Genomic DNA, 19,385 nt, shown 5'->3' on the forward strand with positions numbered 1-19,385 from the left:
AGAGAGAGAGAGAGAGAGAGAGAGAGAGAGAAAGAAAGAAAGAAAGAAAGAAAGAAAGAAAGAAAGAAAGAAAGAAAGAAAGAAAGGAAAAGAAAAAAGCAAGCAAGAAAGAAAAGAACGCATGCTGTGCCTGAAGACCAACATCCAAAGTTGTTCTCTGGGCCTACATGCACAAACACACACACTGATTTGGTTTTTAAAATACTTGTTTAAAGAGCAATGACCTTATATTTTGTCAAGATAATAGCTTGGGATTTTCTACTGAGTCTGTCAGGCTTTTAGCTAATTAAGTCCAAACAGAATCAGAATTTATTTAAAACTTTGTTTTGGTTATGTTTTAAGACAGGCTTTAAACTACTATTCCTGTTTCAAGACTATTTTAACTGACCTGGGTGTTCAGCAGCCATGCTTCCAGATGAATGCCAATGGTAAGTAAGGAGCTAAAACATCAAGCCGTATTTCTGCCCTTGTCTCCCGGTCAAGCAGGTCTCAGGAGACCAGGGGATAACTCGACAAACAAAAAGAGCCTAATTTGTAGCCACCCACAGGATCAGCACCCAACAGGCAAATATCATCTAGCTAGCTAGCCAGCCAGCCAGACAGACAGACAGATAAATGCATTTCAAAACAGAGTTCTACCAAGCCCCAATCAGGATTTTCATCCTGACCCAGTCCAGCTGGAAATTGCGGTCCCAATTGCCCTAGAAAGACAGTCAAGTAACCAGCTTTAGCCTGCGTTACTTGACTCACTCTTTCTCACTCTTTCTCCATCAATAAATTTTAATGACACATAAATAAGATGTTAATATTTGGGCATTTGATTTTTATATCTGTGCCATTCGTCTTTTACCACAGTGAGAAAAAATCCCAAGACAAACAGAATATAAACAAGCTTATTTGGCCTCAGAATTTGGAAGACCACACTCTGCAATTACTCGGCCCAACTACTATAATCTATAGTCACATGGTAACCATGGAGATGCGAGTGATAGGGAAGGCCTAAATTATCTCAGCAGGGACATCAGGAAGACAACCCAGGTTCACTTCTGTGGCTCGCACAAGTCTTAACCTAACCTCTTCCAAACAGGACCCTCCTCTCTCCACACCATTTCCCAGCACTCTGGGCTAAGGACTAAGCCTTCCTTCCTCACACAGCCCTCTGGGTATACTCCATGCCCTAGTGCCGTTTTCTCTATCTTCCTGGCCACACCTTTCTTTCCTCTGTGTTGTCTAACCTGCTCCAATTCCAAGTGGTCTACCTAATCTCAGTCCATTTGCTCCTCTTGTCTTCCTTGGTGCCAACTGAAGCTGAACACAATAGTCTTCCATCTGTCTCATACACTCACTGTGCTATCAGCTACATCAGATTCAGCTCACTGTCAAGTTGATCTTTACATCATGGTGTAGGAAAGAAATCAAGGAACAGAAATTTTGAAAGTAATGGAACAAAGTAAAAATCTTGTCTATTTATGATTTAAGAAGTGAAATACCCAGCATGGTGGTGCGTACGTATAAGCACAGACACTCAAGAGACTGAAGCAGGAGGATTGCAAGTTCTAAGCCAGGTTAGGATTTTAGGCTACAGTCCAGCCAGCTCTATACAGCATGATCATGTCTCAAAGAATTAAATCACAATTTTTGATTTCCAACTCTGTCCATTTACCTGCACATTTCACAATTTCACTTGTAACACCCACAGATGAGCGGAACTCTCACCCATGCAGAGAACCCTCACTCTGTAGTAGACATCAACTAATACAGAGACTTGAGCACAACTGGTCAAACTGCAAATGTCACAGTCTATCACACCTCTTCCTCCCAAAGTCAGGGATCACTGAAGAAGAGGAGCAGAAAGCCTGTTGAGAGCCAAGGGTTCTGGAAGACTGCTGCAAAACACTGTCTTCCAGACACAACAGAACTCACAGTGCTGTGACTGACACACATGATCTGTACAAGATTAGACCAGCCGACACTCCAGCATGAACAGGGGATGTCATAAAGTCTACCCCTACCTGGGGAGGTGGGGGGAGAAATGGACAGCTACGCAGAGAGGGAGACCCCATTTCCTCGGGGATGCAGCCCTAAGAGGTTGCTCATACTGCAGTGGCTGACCCTACACCAATGCACACACTGCAACAAGGAAGGAAGGGAAGAAGAAAGGAAGGGAGGGAGGGATGGAGGGAGGGAGGGAGGGAGGGAGGGATGGATGGATTTAGGAAAAGATAGAAGGACAAGAATATGGAATAAATTTATCAAAACATTGAATACATGCACAAAGTTTTCAAACAGTAAATAAAACTATTATACTTTCTTCTTGAGATAGCATTTCCTGCTAAAAGCAAAGATAAATGTCACATTACTGATAAAAAATTATAAATGATTAAAGTATAAGTAAAGTAAAGTAGGGTTGGAGAGATGGCTCAGGTTAAGAACACTAGCTGAGTTCAATTCCCTGCAACCACATGGTGGCTCACAACCACCTACAGTGAGACCTGGTGCCTCTTCTGGTGCACCAGGCAGGCACAATGCTGTATCAATAATAAATGAATGAATGAATGAATGAATGAATGAATGAATGAATGAATATTAAAAAAAAGAAGAAGAAAAGAAAGCAAAGCAAACCAGGTCACCATGCAGTTAGCATTTAAATATGGACAACTAAAACCAATGAGCTCACAGCTGTCTTCACATCAGTACCACAAGGGGTTGGAGACAAAAAGTTCAAAGTAGTGAAGTCGATCTAACGATCTGGGCATGGTGGCGCACATCCACAACCCCAGAACACAGAAGGCAGAGCTAGCAGGTAAGGAGTCCTCAGCCAGGTGAAGCCAACTTGGGGTACATGAGACCCTCTACCAACTAAACAAACAAAAGGAGAGCAAAGTCATTCAGTCACTTGGAATTACAAACCTTGCCAACGCTGGCAGCCTGAGTTAAATTAAACAGGACTCGCACAGTGGAAAGAGAGAACGGACTCTCCCTAAGTTGTACTCTGACATCCATGTGTACACTGGTAACGTGTGCGCACACAGACATACAAAAGCAAATAAAAAAACGCACTACTACTTATAAAAAACTGAAGTCTGGGAAAAGTCGGCAGTTAACAGTTGCGTGCTTATCTCATGAGCATGAGGGCCTGAGTTTGAGCCCCAGGACCCCTGTGAAAGAGCAGGAACGTGGTCAGCAAGATGGCTCCATGAGTAAAGACACTTTCAGCCATCCTTACGAGGGTATGTTCAGTCCCTAAGATCCACACAATGAAAGGAGAGACAGACTTTTACAAGTTGTTTTCTGACCTCCACACATGGGCCAAGATATGTGAGCAACCTCCACACAAAAACTAAATAAATAGATTTTGAAAATTAAACAGAAAAATTGGGCATGGTGTGCATGCTTGTGATCCTGGTGTTGAGGAGGCAGACACAGGCAGATCCCTAGTTGCTAACCACTTGTCTACCCTAAGTGGTGTGCTCCAGCCCAATAACAGAGAGACACCGTCTCAAAAAAGGTGGACAACCTTCTTGAAGGTGATACCTAAGGATGTTCTCTTGCCCCCACACACATGTGCACACACACACATCCACATAGAAGGGCTAGAAACTTAGCTCAGCAATGAAACTAGTGTCTTCAAAGTTCTTGCTCAGTCCCTAGCTGGGGGAAAGGGAGTGGGTTTAAGAACTAAAACAATAAGGGCACAAGGAATAATAAAACTGTTATCTTGACCTTATATTTATACTTATAAACATTAACACACAGCTAATCAATTTCGCTCAAGCCACTAGTAATGGAGGAGTTGTGGGCATACAAACTTTCAGACCAAAGCAAACCTGCTACTTACTGTCAAAATAATTACTGTTGTTGTTGCTTACAACAAGACTTTTGCATTGACTTTTTGTAAGTTGGTCTACTGAGTACTCTGAAGTGTGACAGAAATATAAAACACTGTCTGAGAATAGCTTTCATTAAAGAGTCAAGGTAACTAGTAAGAGAGCTTATTAGCTACAAAAGCTAATTCCAATCCAAAGACGAAGAAAACAAGAATGGTGGCTTTAGCAAGTCTCTATGGTCTGCTTACTGATTACCTCACACTCTGTTGTCTTTGTTACTGCTATGTCACTGCAGACACAGGATGGTGGGACACAGCCCTGGAGACCCCGACCAACACCACATAGCGGCTCACACTCCTCTTCAAATTCCCAAGTGGAGACAGAGGAAAATGATTCCCTAGAAACCTCTGCTGCAAGCCAGGTCCAGTGGCACTTGGCGCTCGGGAGGCTGGGGCAGGAGGACTACTGAGAGCTCAAAGCTATTCTGGGACGCACAATGAGATCACAAACAGCCTGGGATAATAGCTAAATCCTGTCTCAGAACCAAAAGAAAGCAAATCTCTGTTTTAGAGTATAATCAGAAGGTTAGGCTCTCTAGGTGCTATCAAATAAGAGCCTTGTTTCCATTACTATTTTAAGTTTAATTCAGACTTCACTATCAGCTTTCAAAGATATTTTTCTTTTCCACCAAACAGGTAAGACGTCCTCTTCTAAAGAGGGTGGGGGAGTCTGAAGGTGTGCCTTCTTTAGTATCTCTCTACCCACTATAGCACTCAGTAGAGTTAGAGGTTGTCTACTGTCTTGAGAGCTTTTGGAGAGAGATGTGGCTGCCTGAGTTGGGGGGATCAGAGGAAAAAACAAGCAAATGAGTAAATGCACAGACACTAACCTTTACAGCACAACTCACAGTTTCCAGGAGTTTCTACGCAATCACACATGTGGACACTGCTGTTTGTTTCTGTTCTTCAAAGAACATACTTTTAAAGGATCTTTTTTTCTGGTCTGGGGAGATGGCTCGGTGGTTAAGAGTACTTGTTGCTCTTCTAGAGGACCCCAGTTAAATTCCCAGCATGCACATGGTGACTTACAATCATTTGTAACTCTAATTCTAGGAAATCCAATGCCCCATCCTGGCCTTCTAGGGCACTTGGCAGGCACAGACATACAAGAATAATGTCTGGTGCACAGAAATAGGAGCACACAGCACATTCATACACATGAAGTAAAAAAACCCTTTTCTTTGTGTATGTGTGTGTGCATGTTCATATATGGGAACACGGGCATGGATGCGTCACGGCACACACAAGAACTCTGACAACCCTGACTGTCGGTCCTTCCTCTCTACGTTGTATGAGGTGTGTCTGTCATTGCTCACCACTGTACGCGCCAGGCTAGCTGGTCTGCAAGCTTCCTGTTGTCTAGGAGTGCCAGGAGTAGAGAAGCTGGCGCTGCGCCTCTCCTTCCCGCAGGTTCTGAGGATCAAAATCTGTGCACATGGCGCTTTTGTCCATTGGGCCTTCTTCTCTGCCCACGAACAATATTCTTACCTCAGTCTTCATCTACACACCCATACGCAAACGTGTTTTGTGATGCTTCACTGCTTTGCAGACAACTTATAGATATTTGTTGAACATAAGAATCCAACAACAGCTACTAAGAACGAACCTGAGGCCTGGTGGGAGGAGGAGACAGAGACTGCTGAAGTTCTTAGCTGGACTACTAGAAAGATGGCTTGATGGCAACAAGGGCCTCCCTCTCACACACTGACGAATTCAAACTTAACTGTCACGCAGGCTCTAATTGCACACAGGGAATTGAGGAAAGCTATGTGTATGTAGTTATTACACTGTTCTGCCAAGTTTCTGAATGTTTGAAATTACTCAAGAAAAAAAATATTTCATCCCACAGCTCCAAATCAGTGTGACTCTGTTACACTCTCATCAGTGGAAATTAAAAGGAAAAGTATCAAAAAACCCTTCGAGGAAAAGAGAACATGAAGAAGAAAAGCATACATACTTCTATGCTGGGACTGATGGAAGGAGTGTGTCCTGCTCCGCTCTGGAGAATAGCTTCTGCTGCTGACGCTGGAGCCAGATCTGCTGTGTGGGGAGTCCTTCCGGCCTACAGGCGATTCTCTGAAAAAAGGAGCGTCCCTTTTATGGGGAGACCGATCTCTCGAATAATGGGAAGAGTAGATTTTTCTTCTAAAGCCATCTCTCATGTCCCTTTGAAGGAAAAAAAAAAAAAAAAAGTTTAATCATATCTTCTATACAAAAATCTACACAAATGGCAAAGGATCAGATTACTGTCTGCACTGAAGTCTTGCTTCCCCTTCTTAACAGCAACCGGATGCTGAAGTCAGATAACAAAGCAAAACTTTCAGTAAAACATGACTTAGAATGTACCACTTTTCACAGCCTGGGATAGAGCCAGATTATCAAGTGCAAAGCTACTTTATTTCAAAATGTGAAAACACAAACACGGTATCTTCTGCTCTCAGAAACACCCAGGAATTGTAATTTCTTCCAAGAAAAACAGCTCACATCAAGTCATTCCTTTCTAAATGTAATGGACATCCTTCATCCAAAGGTTCCAAAGTCACAAACCTGCATCCACTGCCATGATGCTCACTAAGTTTCCTACTCTGCCACATTTCAGAGTTCACACCAGGAATATTCACTCCATATAGTTTATGTACATGTTTTAAAAAGATAATCAGAAAGCTCATGTTAGGCCTCTCTGAAGAGATGTTCCACCATTGTCTTTTATCTCCAAAGTTGGTAGCTAGACATTTTGTTTTCATGGCCATTGGTGTGGGTGTAGGGGCACTGATGGGTAGTGCCCAAGGATGTCATTAGAATCCTATAATACCCAAGACACCAAAGCCATACAAACTAAAGCAATCCATCTAACCCAGAAGTTATGGATGCCAACCCTGTCTCAAGCTACTAAATCCTTACTCTCTGACCTTGTGTCCTCAGTACACTGACTGGTACGAATCCTACCACCTTTATAAATCACTCTGATTTTTCATAAATTCAGTTTCTTTATTAAGCAGCAAGCAAGCCTACTACAATTTTAGGCAAGGCTGAGGATACAGCTCAGTCTGCAGCGATCACTCTGAATGTGTGTGACACTAGCAATGAAAAAGTAAAAGAGGTAGAGAGAAGAAGAAAAACTTTACACAGGAGAACAAAGTAAATCAAACTTCTAAGTGAATCAAGATATAAACATCTATATTATAAAAACAAGACATCTTAAAATAAAAACCTCTATAAAAAGAATGATCAAAGAAAGCTTTAAATAAGCATACTTTCATATTAAATTTAAGTAATGATGTTTAAAGATTTATTTATCATTATGCATACATAGTGTTCTGTACTGCACGTATGCTTGCAGGCCAGAAGAGAGCACCAGATCTCATTACAAATGGTTGTGAGCCATCATGTGGTTTCTGGGAATTGAACTCAGGACCTCTGGAAAAGTAGCCAGTGCCCTTAACTTCTGAGCTATCTCTCCAGGACTTAGCTGTTTATTTTTGTTGCTTTTGTTTTGAGACAGGGTCTTACTCTTAGCCTGGGCTATGTACCCGACCTCAAACTCACAGCGATCTTCAGATTTCAATCTCCCAAGAGCTGGCATTACATGTGTGTATCACCATACCTGCCAAGGCACTGTACCTTATACAGACAAGTGCCAATGCAAACCAAGGATGTGTTTTGTTTGCTTGTTTATTGTTTTCCTTCTTTTCCCAGTGCTGGAGACCAAACCCACAGCTCTTTCTGAAAATAATTTTAAACTGATTATCAGTCCCCACTACATGAGTAGCTGGTTGCCTTAAGTTCAGTCGAGTGCTAGATAATCAATTCCCCAAATATAGTGCCCAATAGAAACAATTAAGTTTCCCTAGGAAAAAATAAAAAGCATCTAAAATTAATTTATATGTAAGTGAACTCATATGCAGCATCAATATTCCAAGAAAGCACTCAAGAACCGTAATATAATTAAGTATGGTTCACTCCAACATCAGTAATCAGTCAATATCTATCTATGCAGGTCTTAAGAACTGTATTGCAGACCCAATGGAGAAGCAGATGCCACCAGCGGTGCTATAGGATCCCTGCTATCTCTGAATTGAGGACAAGAGGAAAAGCTGGCACTGACCTAGAACACATGTGGATGCAGTCAGGAAGAGGCGGGAGAATTCAAGGGAATTCATGTATTCCAGGGAAGAAACAGTGGTAGCTTAGATGGGAATGGTGCCTATTTGATTACACAAGCATGAAAGACCCAGGATACGGATTCTCAGAATTCTAGCATGACATATTGGTGACGTGAGAAAAGCCAATCTGAGAAACAGGATGGGTGAGACGGGCTGTATGGCATCTGAATGGCAGCATGTAGACATGAAGTATGCATGCAGTATCTGGGTAAGCAATCAAAGACAGCCGTCTTGAAAACATGAACCACTGAGCTAGTTTCCTAATCCCAACACCAGAGGGCAGTCAAGTAAAGCACAGCTCAAAATAAGCAGTCAGTGGCTAGGCTGCCGCTCAGCCACTTCACACAAGGCTAGCTGCTGCCTACCAAAGTGAGCAATGATGTCACAACAAACAACTCCCTAAGTACCTGCTTGGCAAAGTGCTAATACTTTGTCAGCTATCTGGGTAGGACTATGTCAGTTACTTAATAGGTGTTGTGACTCTAGGGAAGTTTAGCGTCAGTCTCAGGATTGGTAGTAAATGTCCAAAGGAGCTGGTTCTACAATTTAATACTGGTATATATGTACTAGAAAGGTGGGTGGTTTTATTTTTTGGGGGTGGAGGTGGTTGGGTGGGTGGAGGTGGTTGGGTGGGTGGAGGTGGGGCTTGTACATCATGGTCACAGTCCATCACTGACAGAAGACAGGGCAGGAACACAAGGCCAGGGCCTGGAGGCAGGAACTGAAGCAGAGGCCTTACAGGAGTGCTGCTCTGGCTTTGTCCTCATGGCTTGCTGGGCCTAATTTCATTTCGTTTTATTCTTTTGTTGTTGTTGTTGTTTTTAAGCTTTCGTTCTTTTTCACTTCATATTGAAAGTAATTATTCTCATTATATTCTGACTATTTTGTCCTCCCAATTCCTCCCAGATCCTCCCTACTTTCCTACCCACCCAAATCCATGCCCTTTCTCTCTCTCCCTCACTATAATAAAAACAAGCACCTAAAAATTAATAGTAATAAAGCAAAATATGATAAAATAAAAAACAAAACAGAATAGGACAAAACAAACAGGAAAAAAAGAGCCAAAGAGAAATCACAAGAAACACATACAGATGCTGACACACACAGAAGGCCCATTAAAAACATACTAGGGAACCATATACACAAAAAATTCTGTAAAATTAAAAAAGAAAAAAAGCCCAAACAAAGCAATGACAAAAGAACATCCAAAAGCAACATTGAATCTGTTTTGTGCTGGCCATCTCCTGCTGGGTACAGGTGCCAGTTAAGTATGGTTTGTTTCCCAGTGAGACTCCCTTGGAGAACTAATTTTTCACCTGCATGCAGTTATTGACTGGAGATAGCTTGAGGGTTAGGGTGGGGACTGGCAAGCTCCTTTTCTCTCAGCACTGAGACCTCATCTGGCTTAGGCGTGTGGAGAGCCTGTGCATGGGCCACAGTCTGAGTTCATGTGTGTACCAGTGCTGTTGTGTCTGGGAGGCCTTCTTTCCTTGCTTTCTGCCAGCCCCACTGGCTTTTAAAAACTTTCTCTCTCCTCTTTCTAGTAGCTCCCTGAGACGTGAGGGAAGGCATCTGATGGAAAACATCCCATTTAAGACTGAGTGAGTGTTCTAAAGTCTCACTAGTAAGTTGTTTGTTTGTTTGTTTTAAACCTGATGTGGGGCTCTGAGTTGGAAGAGTGTTTGCATGAAGTCCCGGATTCTATCTGCAGCACACATAATGCTGAGCTCAGCAGTACTCCAAGGATGGGGGCAAGGGAATCAGGATGACAAGGCAGCTGCTATAAAGCCTGACAGTCGGGGTGCAAACCCCAAAAACAACATGGTGGAGAGAACCAACTCTTAAAGTTTGTCCTCTGACCCCAACATGCCCATTGTGCCAGGAGCACACCCATACTTACACAGACATGTACACATACAAAATGAACAAATTTGTTCTTATTTTGTTTTTCTCAAGACAGGCTTTCTCTGTGAAGCACTGGATATGTCCTTGAACTCAAGAGATCTGACTGACTCTGCCTCTACTGGGACTAAAAGTGTGAGCAACCACCTCCAGCTAAATTTGTATTTTTTAAAAACAAAGTTCAACATCATTCTTAGCTACTCGGGCTGGAGAGATGTATCAGGGGTTAAGAACACTGTCTGCTCTTCCAAAGGACCCGGGGTTCAATTCCCAGCACCCACATGGCAGCTCATTACTGTCTATAATTTCAGAGATCTGACATCTTTACACTAATACACATAAAATAAAACTAAATAAATTGTTATTATTATTATTTTTAAAAAAGAGCCCTTTGTTCTTACAGAGGACCCAGGTTGTTCCCAGAACCCACACAGAGACTCACAACTACCCATAACTCCAATTCCAGGGCACACAGTGCCTTCTTCTGACCTCTTCAAGCATCAGGTAAGAACATGGCGACATACAAACAGACAAAACAACCATACACATTCTTAGCTACTTAGTGAAGTCAGTGGTCATCCTGACAATAAACCTAAATAGGTATTTTAGCAAAATTGACAGTTGGGTCAACACTGTAGTAGGAATTAAGTGAGTCAAATATGCAGCAACCATATTTAAAGAAGTAAGTGAAGCTAGTCAGTCAGGGCTACATAGTGAGACTCTGTCTATAAGATAAAAGAGACAAATGAAATTGATTTTAGCAATTTCCAACTTAGCTCACTTTGCCACTATGTCTGTCTTATCAACATATAATCAGTACTTGGAAACCTACATTGTGTTTTCATCTTAAACCTTGAAAATCCATGGTTTTTTATTTTTCACTTATAGGATACTTACTCTGTTTGAATGAGTCAAATCTCAAGTGCTTTAATTAGGCCACCAGATTCAGAGAGCTGCATCCTGGAAGTCCAGATTCAGGTCCAAAGAAAGCATGTCAGCCCCACAGCACACAGAGAGGGATTAAAGGGTATTGTGGGTAAAAACTATCAGAAGAGAAAGTAAGAAGTAAAGGCAGAAAGCATAAGAAAAGTTCTTATGAAATACTACAGATGTTGGGAGAAATCTACATTTAGGATTTAGAAGTCATGTGACTTGCTGGTCTACTAAAATGTTGGGAAAAAACAATTATTATGAATCAAACACCTGTCACTAAAGTGTCAAGCTAATGCTTTTCAGTTGGGAGAGAGAGAAAATTGTGCAGAAGGGATGGTAGGTGCCTATCTGCTGTGGAAGGTGAGCAAGAAAGCCATCTTACTGCAGAATGGGAACTGAAAATCCAACATACAAGAATCTGACAAAAAGAAGGGGGGTACTAGACATTCAATAGGAGAGAAAAGAAATGAAGAGAACAGACAGACAAGAAAGACCATGAAGCAAAGAGTAGGGAAAGAGTGTGCTCTGGAACTTCACAGGAAGTTGTAGGTAGCCTCCATTAGAAGGGCTCATCCCAGCAAAGTGGCAACGGAGGATGCCAAGAGAAAGCATGGAGCAACGGGCTGGAATCAACCCCAAACCCCTATAAATATCACCTTGTAACCACAAAACAATACAAATCTAAGGAGGCTCCACCCCTAGCCACAGCGGAACCCCCAGGCATTCTAACTCTGCATTCTAAAAATCAACAATGCTTCTCTGTAGAAAAGCTGTCTTTAAATCTATTTTATTTGGGCTTATGTTTCTACCTCCTTTTTCCACCCAGATCCCTTCCAACACCACAACACCACATAGGAGATAAAGAAGGTTAGCAGAGACATGGGGTGTACTTCTCTTTAGCTACTTCCTGCTGGCTAGAACTTCCTTCAGGCAAGTCTAAGCTTCATTTCAACTTTCTCCAACTTTTTCTTTGTCAAACCACAACAGCAGCAACCAGGAACAGCAACAGCCTTTTTCCTCAGAGGCGCGTCCATCTGTACCCAGCCCCCTCACTCTCAGCTCTGGCATTTATTACCTCTCCAGAGTCCTTAGAATTAAACTATCTGCAACTGGCAAAGATCATTCTCCTGTCAGAGCCTGCACAAGGCAACGAGTTTGCTGCTGTGAACAACCTAAAGCAGCCCCATATCCCACACCTGGGATCAAAACAAAAATATGTTTACAGAACAGAACTGAGGTTTTTAAAAATAACTTATTTAAATTTTATTTTATGTGCATTAGTGTAAAGGTGTCAGATCCCTTAGAATTGGGGTATAGACAGTTGTGAGCTGCCAAATGGGTGCTGGTAATTGAACCCGGGTCCTTTGGAAGAATAGACAGTGCTGTTAAGCACTGAGCCATCTCTCCAGCCCCCATAACCGAGTTTTCAAAGACATTAAAATTTCCACTACACTTCCTTGGAGACTCCTGTGCTCACAGAATTTCTTTGAGAAGGACTGAAACAGGGTACCTTACTAATGTGTGAGTATATATGAATAACAGAATTTTCCACAAGCTAGAAGACAGAAGGGAAATTCAAAGCTCAGGATAGAGCTCTAGCTATTCCCAGAGAAGATTCTAGGGTTTGACCATGCCTGCTGGATAGCTGAAACATGCAAAAAAAAAGAACTGTTCTATATTTTTAGAGATGGGCAGGCAGTCAAAGTGAGCCAAAAAGAATGTGAGCTAGAAATTCTAATTATCAAGGAAAAAGGGTGAAATCCTACAAATGTGTCATAGGTAAGGGTGGGGTTATCGAAGTGGGCAAGTTCAAAGGACAACAGTGACTTGGAGTAAGCAATGAGGAATAAGAAATATTACCAGAATGCATCTCACAAATCCAAAAATTAGGAAGCATGTGAGCTGAGAAAATATTGCCTCCCTGGAGTTAGGCCCCAGGTGTGGAAAGTGGAGAATGAGAGGTGTAGCCACTCTCTTTGAGTGCTGTGAATAGTAAGGGCAGGCAGGTGACCCAGCAGGTTCACGATTCTGCTCTTGTAAAGGACTGGCATTTGGTTTCCTATCAGGGAGTGACTGCCTGGAGCTCCAGCTCCAGGAAGAGCCAAAGCCTCTCATCCCTACAGGCACCTGTACTCCAAGCACATACCCACCCACAGCATGCAAGAAGAGGTGACACAAAGGTCTCTCATTAGCCAGGATTTCTCCAGCTAACAACGTTCTCCAACTCCTTTCAGTGTTTTTAACACGTTATCCACCTATGCTGATACCTCTATCCTGTTCAGCTCCATGCAAGCAAACTCCTCTTTGGGGGAGCTGAGGAGTTGGCTCAGGGGTTAAGAGCATTAGCTGACCTTCCAAAGATCCTGGTTCAAGTCCCAGCACCCACATGGTGGCTTTCAACCACCTATAAGCAAAGTTCCAGAAGATCTGATGTCCTCTTCTGACCTCCACAGGCACCAGGAACACACATGTGGTAGGTACACATAGATAGATGCTGGCAAAGCACCCATATGAATATAAAATAAAGATACATAAAAATTTTTAAAAATTGACAAGCCCTCTCTTGGTAAATAGTTTTCTTTCAAGATCTGTTCATATTATCAGCTATTTTTAACAGGACAAATGAGTTTCTTACCCTTCTACATCACTTGACACAACCTTCAACACAAACCCCATTACCTATCTGCGCTTCTATGTCACTGTTAAGAGGCCAAGATGAGAAAAGTGTTCTGTTGTAGATAAAATTAAAAATAACAGTAAGTATGAAAATGCTGAACCATTAATATTTATGGAAAAAAGCGTTCATATGAATGCAGAAAAACCACTTCATTTATGCTGACCACTTGACTCTTATTCCCTAATTTTACACATTAAATAATACTTTAAATCTGTTACATCATAATATTCATTTTAAGACCATGTAATTAAAATGCAGGAAATGACTGTCCAAATCAACCTTTTTCTGTCTGAATGAGTAACTTCATAAAGCATAAGATACTCCTTTAATGAAAAGCAAAATGAAGACTAAAATACTCTGAACTTTATTTAAAACGTGTTTTGAACAAAAAGAAACATAACTATAAATACAGAAACAAAAGGAGCAGGTGATGACATATGTGACATACAGATGACCATTTCTACCAAGGAAGGAAGGAAGGAAGGAAGGAAGGAAGGAAGGAAGCCACTTACTGATTCCCAAGGGAAAATTAACTCGCAGTGGAAATGTCTACAAATTCCAGCTTCAACAAGAGACAAAAATCAGTGTCATAAAACTGCAAAACAACATGTGCAGCCTGGTGTGTGATTCAAAAGAACACAGCACTTTAGGGGTGCCCAGCAAATGTCTAACCCAGATCTAATCATGAGGACACACTAGACTTTACCGAGAACATGCCACAAAAATAATCCGGGCTGGGGATGAAGCTCAGTGGCAGCATGTTGGCTTGGCATATGTAAGGACCTGGACTCAGTCCCTAAGCACTGCAAATAACACTTTTAGAATACCTTCCCACTGTACATCTTGCCAAAAACAGGAGCCCTGAGGAAAGACTTACGTTGTTCCAAACTAAAGTCTACCTTAAGGGTAATCTGCGGGGCGGGCATGGTGGTACACACTTTTATCCCAGCACTTGGGAGTCAGAGGCAGGTAGTGAATCTCTGTGAGTTCAAGGCTAGCCTGATCTACAAAGTGAGTCGAGGATAGCGAGGGCTCTGTTACACAAAGAAACCCTTTCCTGAACTCCTCCTACTCACCCCCCCAAAAGGTTATTTGTAAACCCACTCCAATCTTTCTATACCACTTAAGGTCATTGTTGGGGACACTAATAAGACCTCCAATATAGGGACCCTGTTCTAACTTGTATATAAATTGAAAACTTCAAATGTTCTTTCACTTTCTTCCCACAATTCAAATAATCACTGTGTATAATCCACTGGCTGGGAGGACAATCATTAAAAAAAGACAAAACCCTCGCTTTGTTATTTGTCAACGATACATAATTAATGTCTATTTACTATGTATAAGTTGTTTTCTATGCATTATACAAATAAGGGCTACATGAATGCAGCACCTTTTTACTCAGAGAGGCTAAGAAGAGTATCTGGCATAAAAGAAATGTAAAAAATGAAGATAGCCCATACAATGAACTCCATATTATAAAGAGACTTATCTTATTCGAATACCCATTGACAATGTACTAGAAATTACAAATTAGAAAATGTACTAATGGCAAATGAAATTCAAAGTAGAATAATTACAGGGAGCACTGTATGATCAGAAAATAATTATAATACGCCAACATAGGACGAGAATAATAAAAAGGCCTCACACTTATGGGTTACACTTATAGCAGTCACATAGAGGAAACAGCAAGCTTATTTATATTAAGGAAAAAAGGAAACAAAAAATCATCCAAATTAAAATTAATTTTTTTAATGGAAATACTTTTCAGCTTTTTAAAAAAGGCATACTGACAGCTATCAAATTGCAAAAACATGTTCCCTTTAATCCAAAAAATTCTTCATTTGACAACTTACCAGAAAACCAAAGTAATGTTCTATAAAGCTACTACACACTGGGATCTGCTATATGTGCTTTGGGGCTGTAAAACTAGTGACTAAATTTCTTGGCATTCCAGGCACACTGTGTACTATTATTTGAGCACTACCAGATAAGGAAGGAAGAGATAGATAGATAGATAGATAGATAGATAGATAGATAGATAGATAGATAGATAGATAAAATCTTGGTGGGACTGTCAGAAACAGCTATTTTTTTAAATGTATGAAATAGTATGTCTAATATGAACCTAAGCAAAATTTAAAATTCTATTTATGAATGTGGATAAAAATACAGAATATACTATAGCCAATATATACTAACATGGCTATCGATATTAGAAGCCGCATATACCTTTTAAGTTAGCTTCTTTTTTAAAATATTTTTAATTGTATGTGTATGAGTAGTGTGTGTACACATTGCCTGGAACCACAGAGGCCAAGAGCGAGTCAAGCTTCTGGGACTGTAAGGAAAGACAGTAGAGTGAGCATGTAAGGAAACCATGTCCGCAGAGCAGCAAGTGCTCACGACTGCTGGGACATTTCTGCAGTCACCGTTAGTTTCTATTTCTAACTTTTCTTTTAAATCAGCGTAGGGCTGGAGAGATGGTTCAGTGGTTAACTGTCAGCTGTGCTCTTCCAGAAAGCCCAAGTTCAGCTCTCAGCACCCACGTCAGCTCACAGCCCTCTTGCAATTCCAGCATCAGGATCGCCACATCCTCTTCCGGCCTCCATGAGCACTGCACACATATGAACAAACGCCAGGACAGCCAAGGCTACACAGAAAAACCCAGTCTTGGGGAAAAAAAAGGAGAAAAACAGTAAAGTCTTAAGAACTGTTTCTCTAGGAGAAAAAGACAAACCACTAGCCAAGCTAACACAAAAGCAACTTTTGCAACCTGCTTTGCAGGCTAGGTCTTTTTTCCTTTTTTTTTTTTTTTTAATTTTATTTATTATTTATTACAATTTATTCACTTTATATCCCTGCTGTGGCCTCCTCCCTTATCTCCTCCCAATCCCTCCCGCCCTCTTCTCCCCCTATGCCCTTCTCCTAGTCCATTGATAGGGGTGGTCCTCCTCCCCTTCCATCAGACTCTAGGTCTCACCAAGACTGGCTGCATTTTCTTCCTCTGTTGCCTGGCAAAGCAACACCTCCCACAGGGAGGGGATCAGAGAGCCTGCCAATGCCAAAAACAGTCCCTGGTCCCCTTACTAGGGTACCAATCTGGAGACTGAGCCGGGGTCCTCTCATGCATGGTCCTTGGTTGGGATATCAGTCTCTGCTGGGACCCCAGGGCTCAGTTTTTTTGGGTTTTTTGTTGTTGTTTTGTGTTTGCTTGTTGTTTGTTTGTTTGTTTGTTTTGGCTCTGTTGGTCTCCTTTTGGAGTTCCTGTTTCCTCCAAAGCTTTCTATCTCCCCCTTCTTTCATAGCCCAAAGTTTGGCTATGGGTCTCACCCAGCCTCTGCTTTGATAACTCGATCAGTAGAAGATGCAAGCTAGAGATGACATTATTTGGGCATACTAAGCTTGGTACTTCTTATTTCTCTAAATATTTCTCCCAACATGGCTGATTCAAAAGTTTTTTTTCTCTATTTGTAAGCATGGACCACACTGTTGCTATAGCTCAAACCTTCCATCTAGCTAGGTCTCCTCCTAGCCTTCTTCACTCTTCCACACAATACAACTGTGTCCGTAGTGTTGTCCCAAACTGTAGCTTTAGTCTTTTATTTATATTTATATATATATACACACACACATACATATATATATATGTATTTATATATTTTATAGTATTCACACCTTTTTCAAGGCTATTTTCCCCACTTGCCCCTTTATTTCTTCATGTTATCTTTAGAGCCAGTTTATCAATTTCTACTATTAAAAAAAACAAAAACAAAAACAAAACCCTTAAAGTTGAAATTTGTTTGTTTTTTAATGGAAACAGTAAGTTCACACCCTGATGTTAACAGAACTGACATCTTTATTGTGCTCTCCTCAGCCCAAGAATGCCTGGTGACACTCCACTATCAATCAAGCCATTTCCTTTATCACTCAACACGCTTCTTATGCTGGAGTATTTTAAAATATTTTCTAGGTTATGCTCCCGATAGTTAATTTATTACTTGCTAGCTTTCTAATTTTTCCAGTAGTCAGTAGGACTGCCCAGACTTTTGGCGGAAGTGTCTTTAAATAGTTTTGCTGCTGTCTGTCTTGTTTTTCACACTAGCCCTTCTTCCTCTCACTATACAAGCAAAGGTAGCACTAGCACAACCAGGGCAAGCAGGGATAGCAGGCCTGCGCAGACAACTGTCCTAACACCACCACTCAGAATAGCAAATAGACGCTCAAGTCACTGTCCTTCTCTCTGTTTGCAACTGGCTATATACCTTACACAGACACTAATGTTGAATGTCTACAAACTCTTTCATTGAGTGTCATTATTTCTGTTGCTTCTTTGGGGACAGAGTCTGCTATGGATCTGACTGTTCTCGTAGCCGTGTTTGCCAAACATTAAGATTTAATTACCCTGTGCTACTGAGCAGTAAAATAGCTGATATAGAGACAATCATCTAGGTTAAGGTGATCACAGCACGACTGTGAATTAGCTACTCACTCACAAAAAAAGAGAATTGGTTTGCTTTCTGCTTCTAGGCAAGGCTCTGGCTCTTGATAAGGGGTTCCTTAGCCCAAATTCAGCCAACTGTGCATACCTACCATCTCTGGCAACTATACCACACTCTGAGATTTGGAGCGGCTAACTGGCGCTCCCACACTAATACTTCAGCGACTGGGAATAGCAACTGATTTGCTTGGATCAAATGGATTTGTGTCTAATTCTGAAACCTATAGAATTGTGGCAGTTAGCATTCTAAAGGAGGAGCAAGGCAATGTCAGCTGACCTGGGATACAGGAATCGGTCCCTTTAAGAGTAGCTACTCCTTGCCCCTAGCGCTGCCTCCTCCTCTCTAGGACTCTGTAACTATTACAGATTGCTATGGCTAGTGGTACCGATGACGATGGTGGGAAGGGACAAGGGAATAGGCTGAAAAAGAGAAGGACCCCAGACCCTATGAAAAGTCTGGCTCACAGGCTCGCTCCCCACTTCCACTTCCAGGATCTCTCTCATCATCCTATTGGGAGCTGTTGTTTAAATAAACCTCTGTTGTTTGTGTACTTCCCCCCCAAGGCTGTTGCCTACGCTGTCTCCTGTCAGCTCACTGTCTAATAGAAGCCTTTCTTCTGCAGCCCTCACTGGCTTCCCTCCAACATATAAAGTGGAACCCCTAGGTGACCAGCCCTCATCTATGGGCCCCCAAAACAATTCTCTGAGAGACTCAGGACCTTTTCCTTCACAGTTCATAAAAAAGTTAAGGCACTAAGTGACAGTCAGCTTTTCTTACTGCCACTTAAGGAAGACAACATCTAGACTGATCACAATTTCAGGTTTAAGTTGGGGGCACACACCTAGTGACACACTTCACCCAGCAAAGTCCCATTTCATAGTTTCTAGCATTTTCCTAAATATTATCAGCAACTAGGAACCATGTGTTCAACATATGCACCTGTGAAGGGCACTTTATATTCAAACCATAGCATACTAGGCCCCAGAGGGCTCACTTCCATTCCAGAATACAAAATGTATTCAGTTGATTTTCAAGAGTTCCTCATAGTCTTGTTATTATGTGTTTTTGTTTGTTTGTTTTTGAGGGTTTTACTATCTAGCCTTGGGTGGCCTAGAACTCACTATGTAGACCAAGCAGGCCTCAAACTCTGAGACCCACCAGCCTCTGCCAAAGAGCAAAATCTCTTCGAAGACTCCTAACAAACTATTGTGAGCCCTTGTAAAATTCCAAAACCAAGTCACATATTTCCAATATATAATGTGCTGTGTGACTTTTCCTTCCTTTCCCCAAAGAAGGCCCTGATGACCAAGCCAAACTAA

At 41.6% G+C, this 19,385-nt stretch overlaps 1 protein-coding gene across 6 annotated transcripts in view; it reads right to left on the reverse strand.

Annotated features, from left to right (window-relative positions):
* Positions 1 to 19,385, reverse strand: part of Pphln1 (periphilin 1) — an 82,084-nt gene that overhangs the window by 38,484 nt on the left and 24,215 nt on the right. For all 6 annotated transcript variants that reach the window (XM_055626831.1, XM_055626833.1, XM_055626835.1 and 3 more), the window contains one exon: positions 5,844 to 6,052. In XM_055626831.1, coding sequence (XP_055482806.1) covers positions 5,844 to 6,052 — 209 coding nt within the window. The remainder of the gene's footprint in view (positions 1 to 5,843; positions 6,053 to 19,385) is intronic.

Source organism: Psammomys obesus, unplaced genomic scaffold (assembly GCF_907164565.1).
Source record: "Psammomys obesus unplaced genomic scaffold, mPsaObe1.curated_primary_1811, whole genome shotgun sequence".
NCBI classification, from domain to species: domain Eukaryota; kingdom Metazoa; phylum Chordata; class Mammalia; order Rodentia; family Muridae; genus Psammomys; species Psammomys obesus.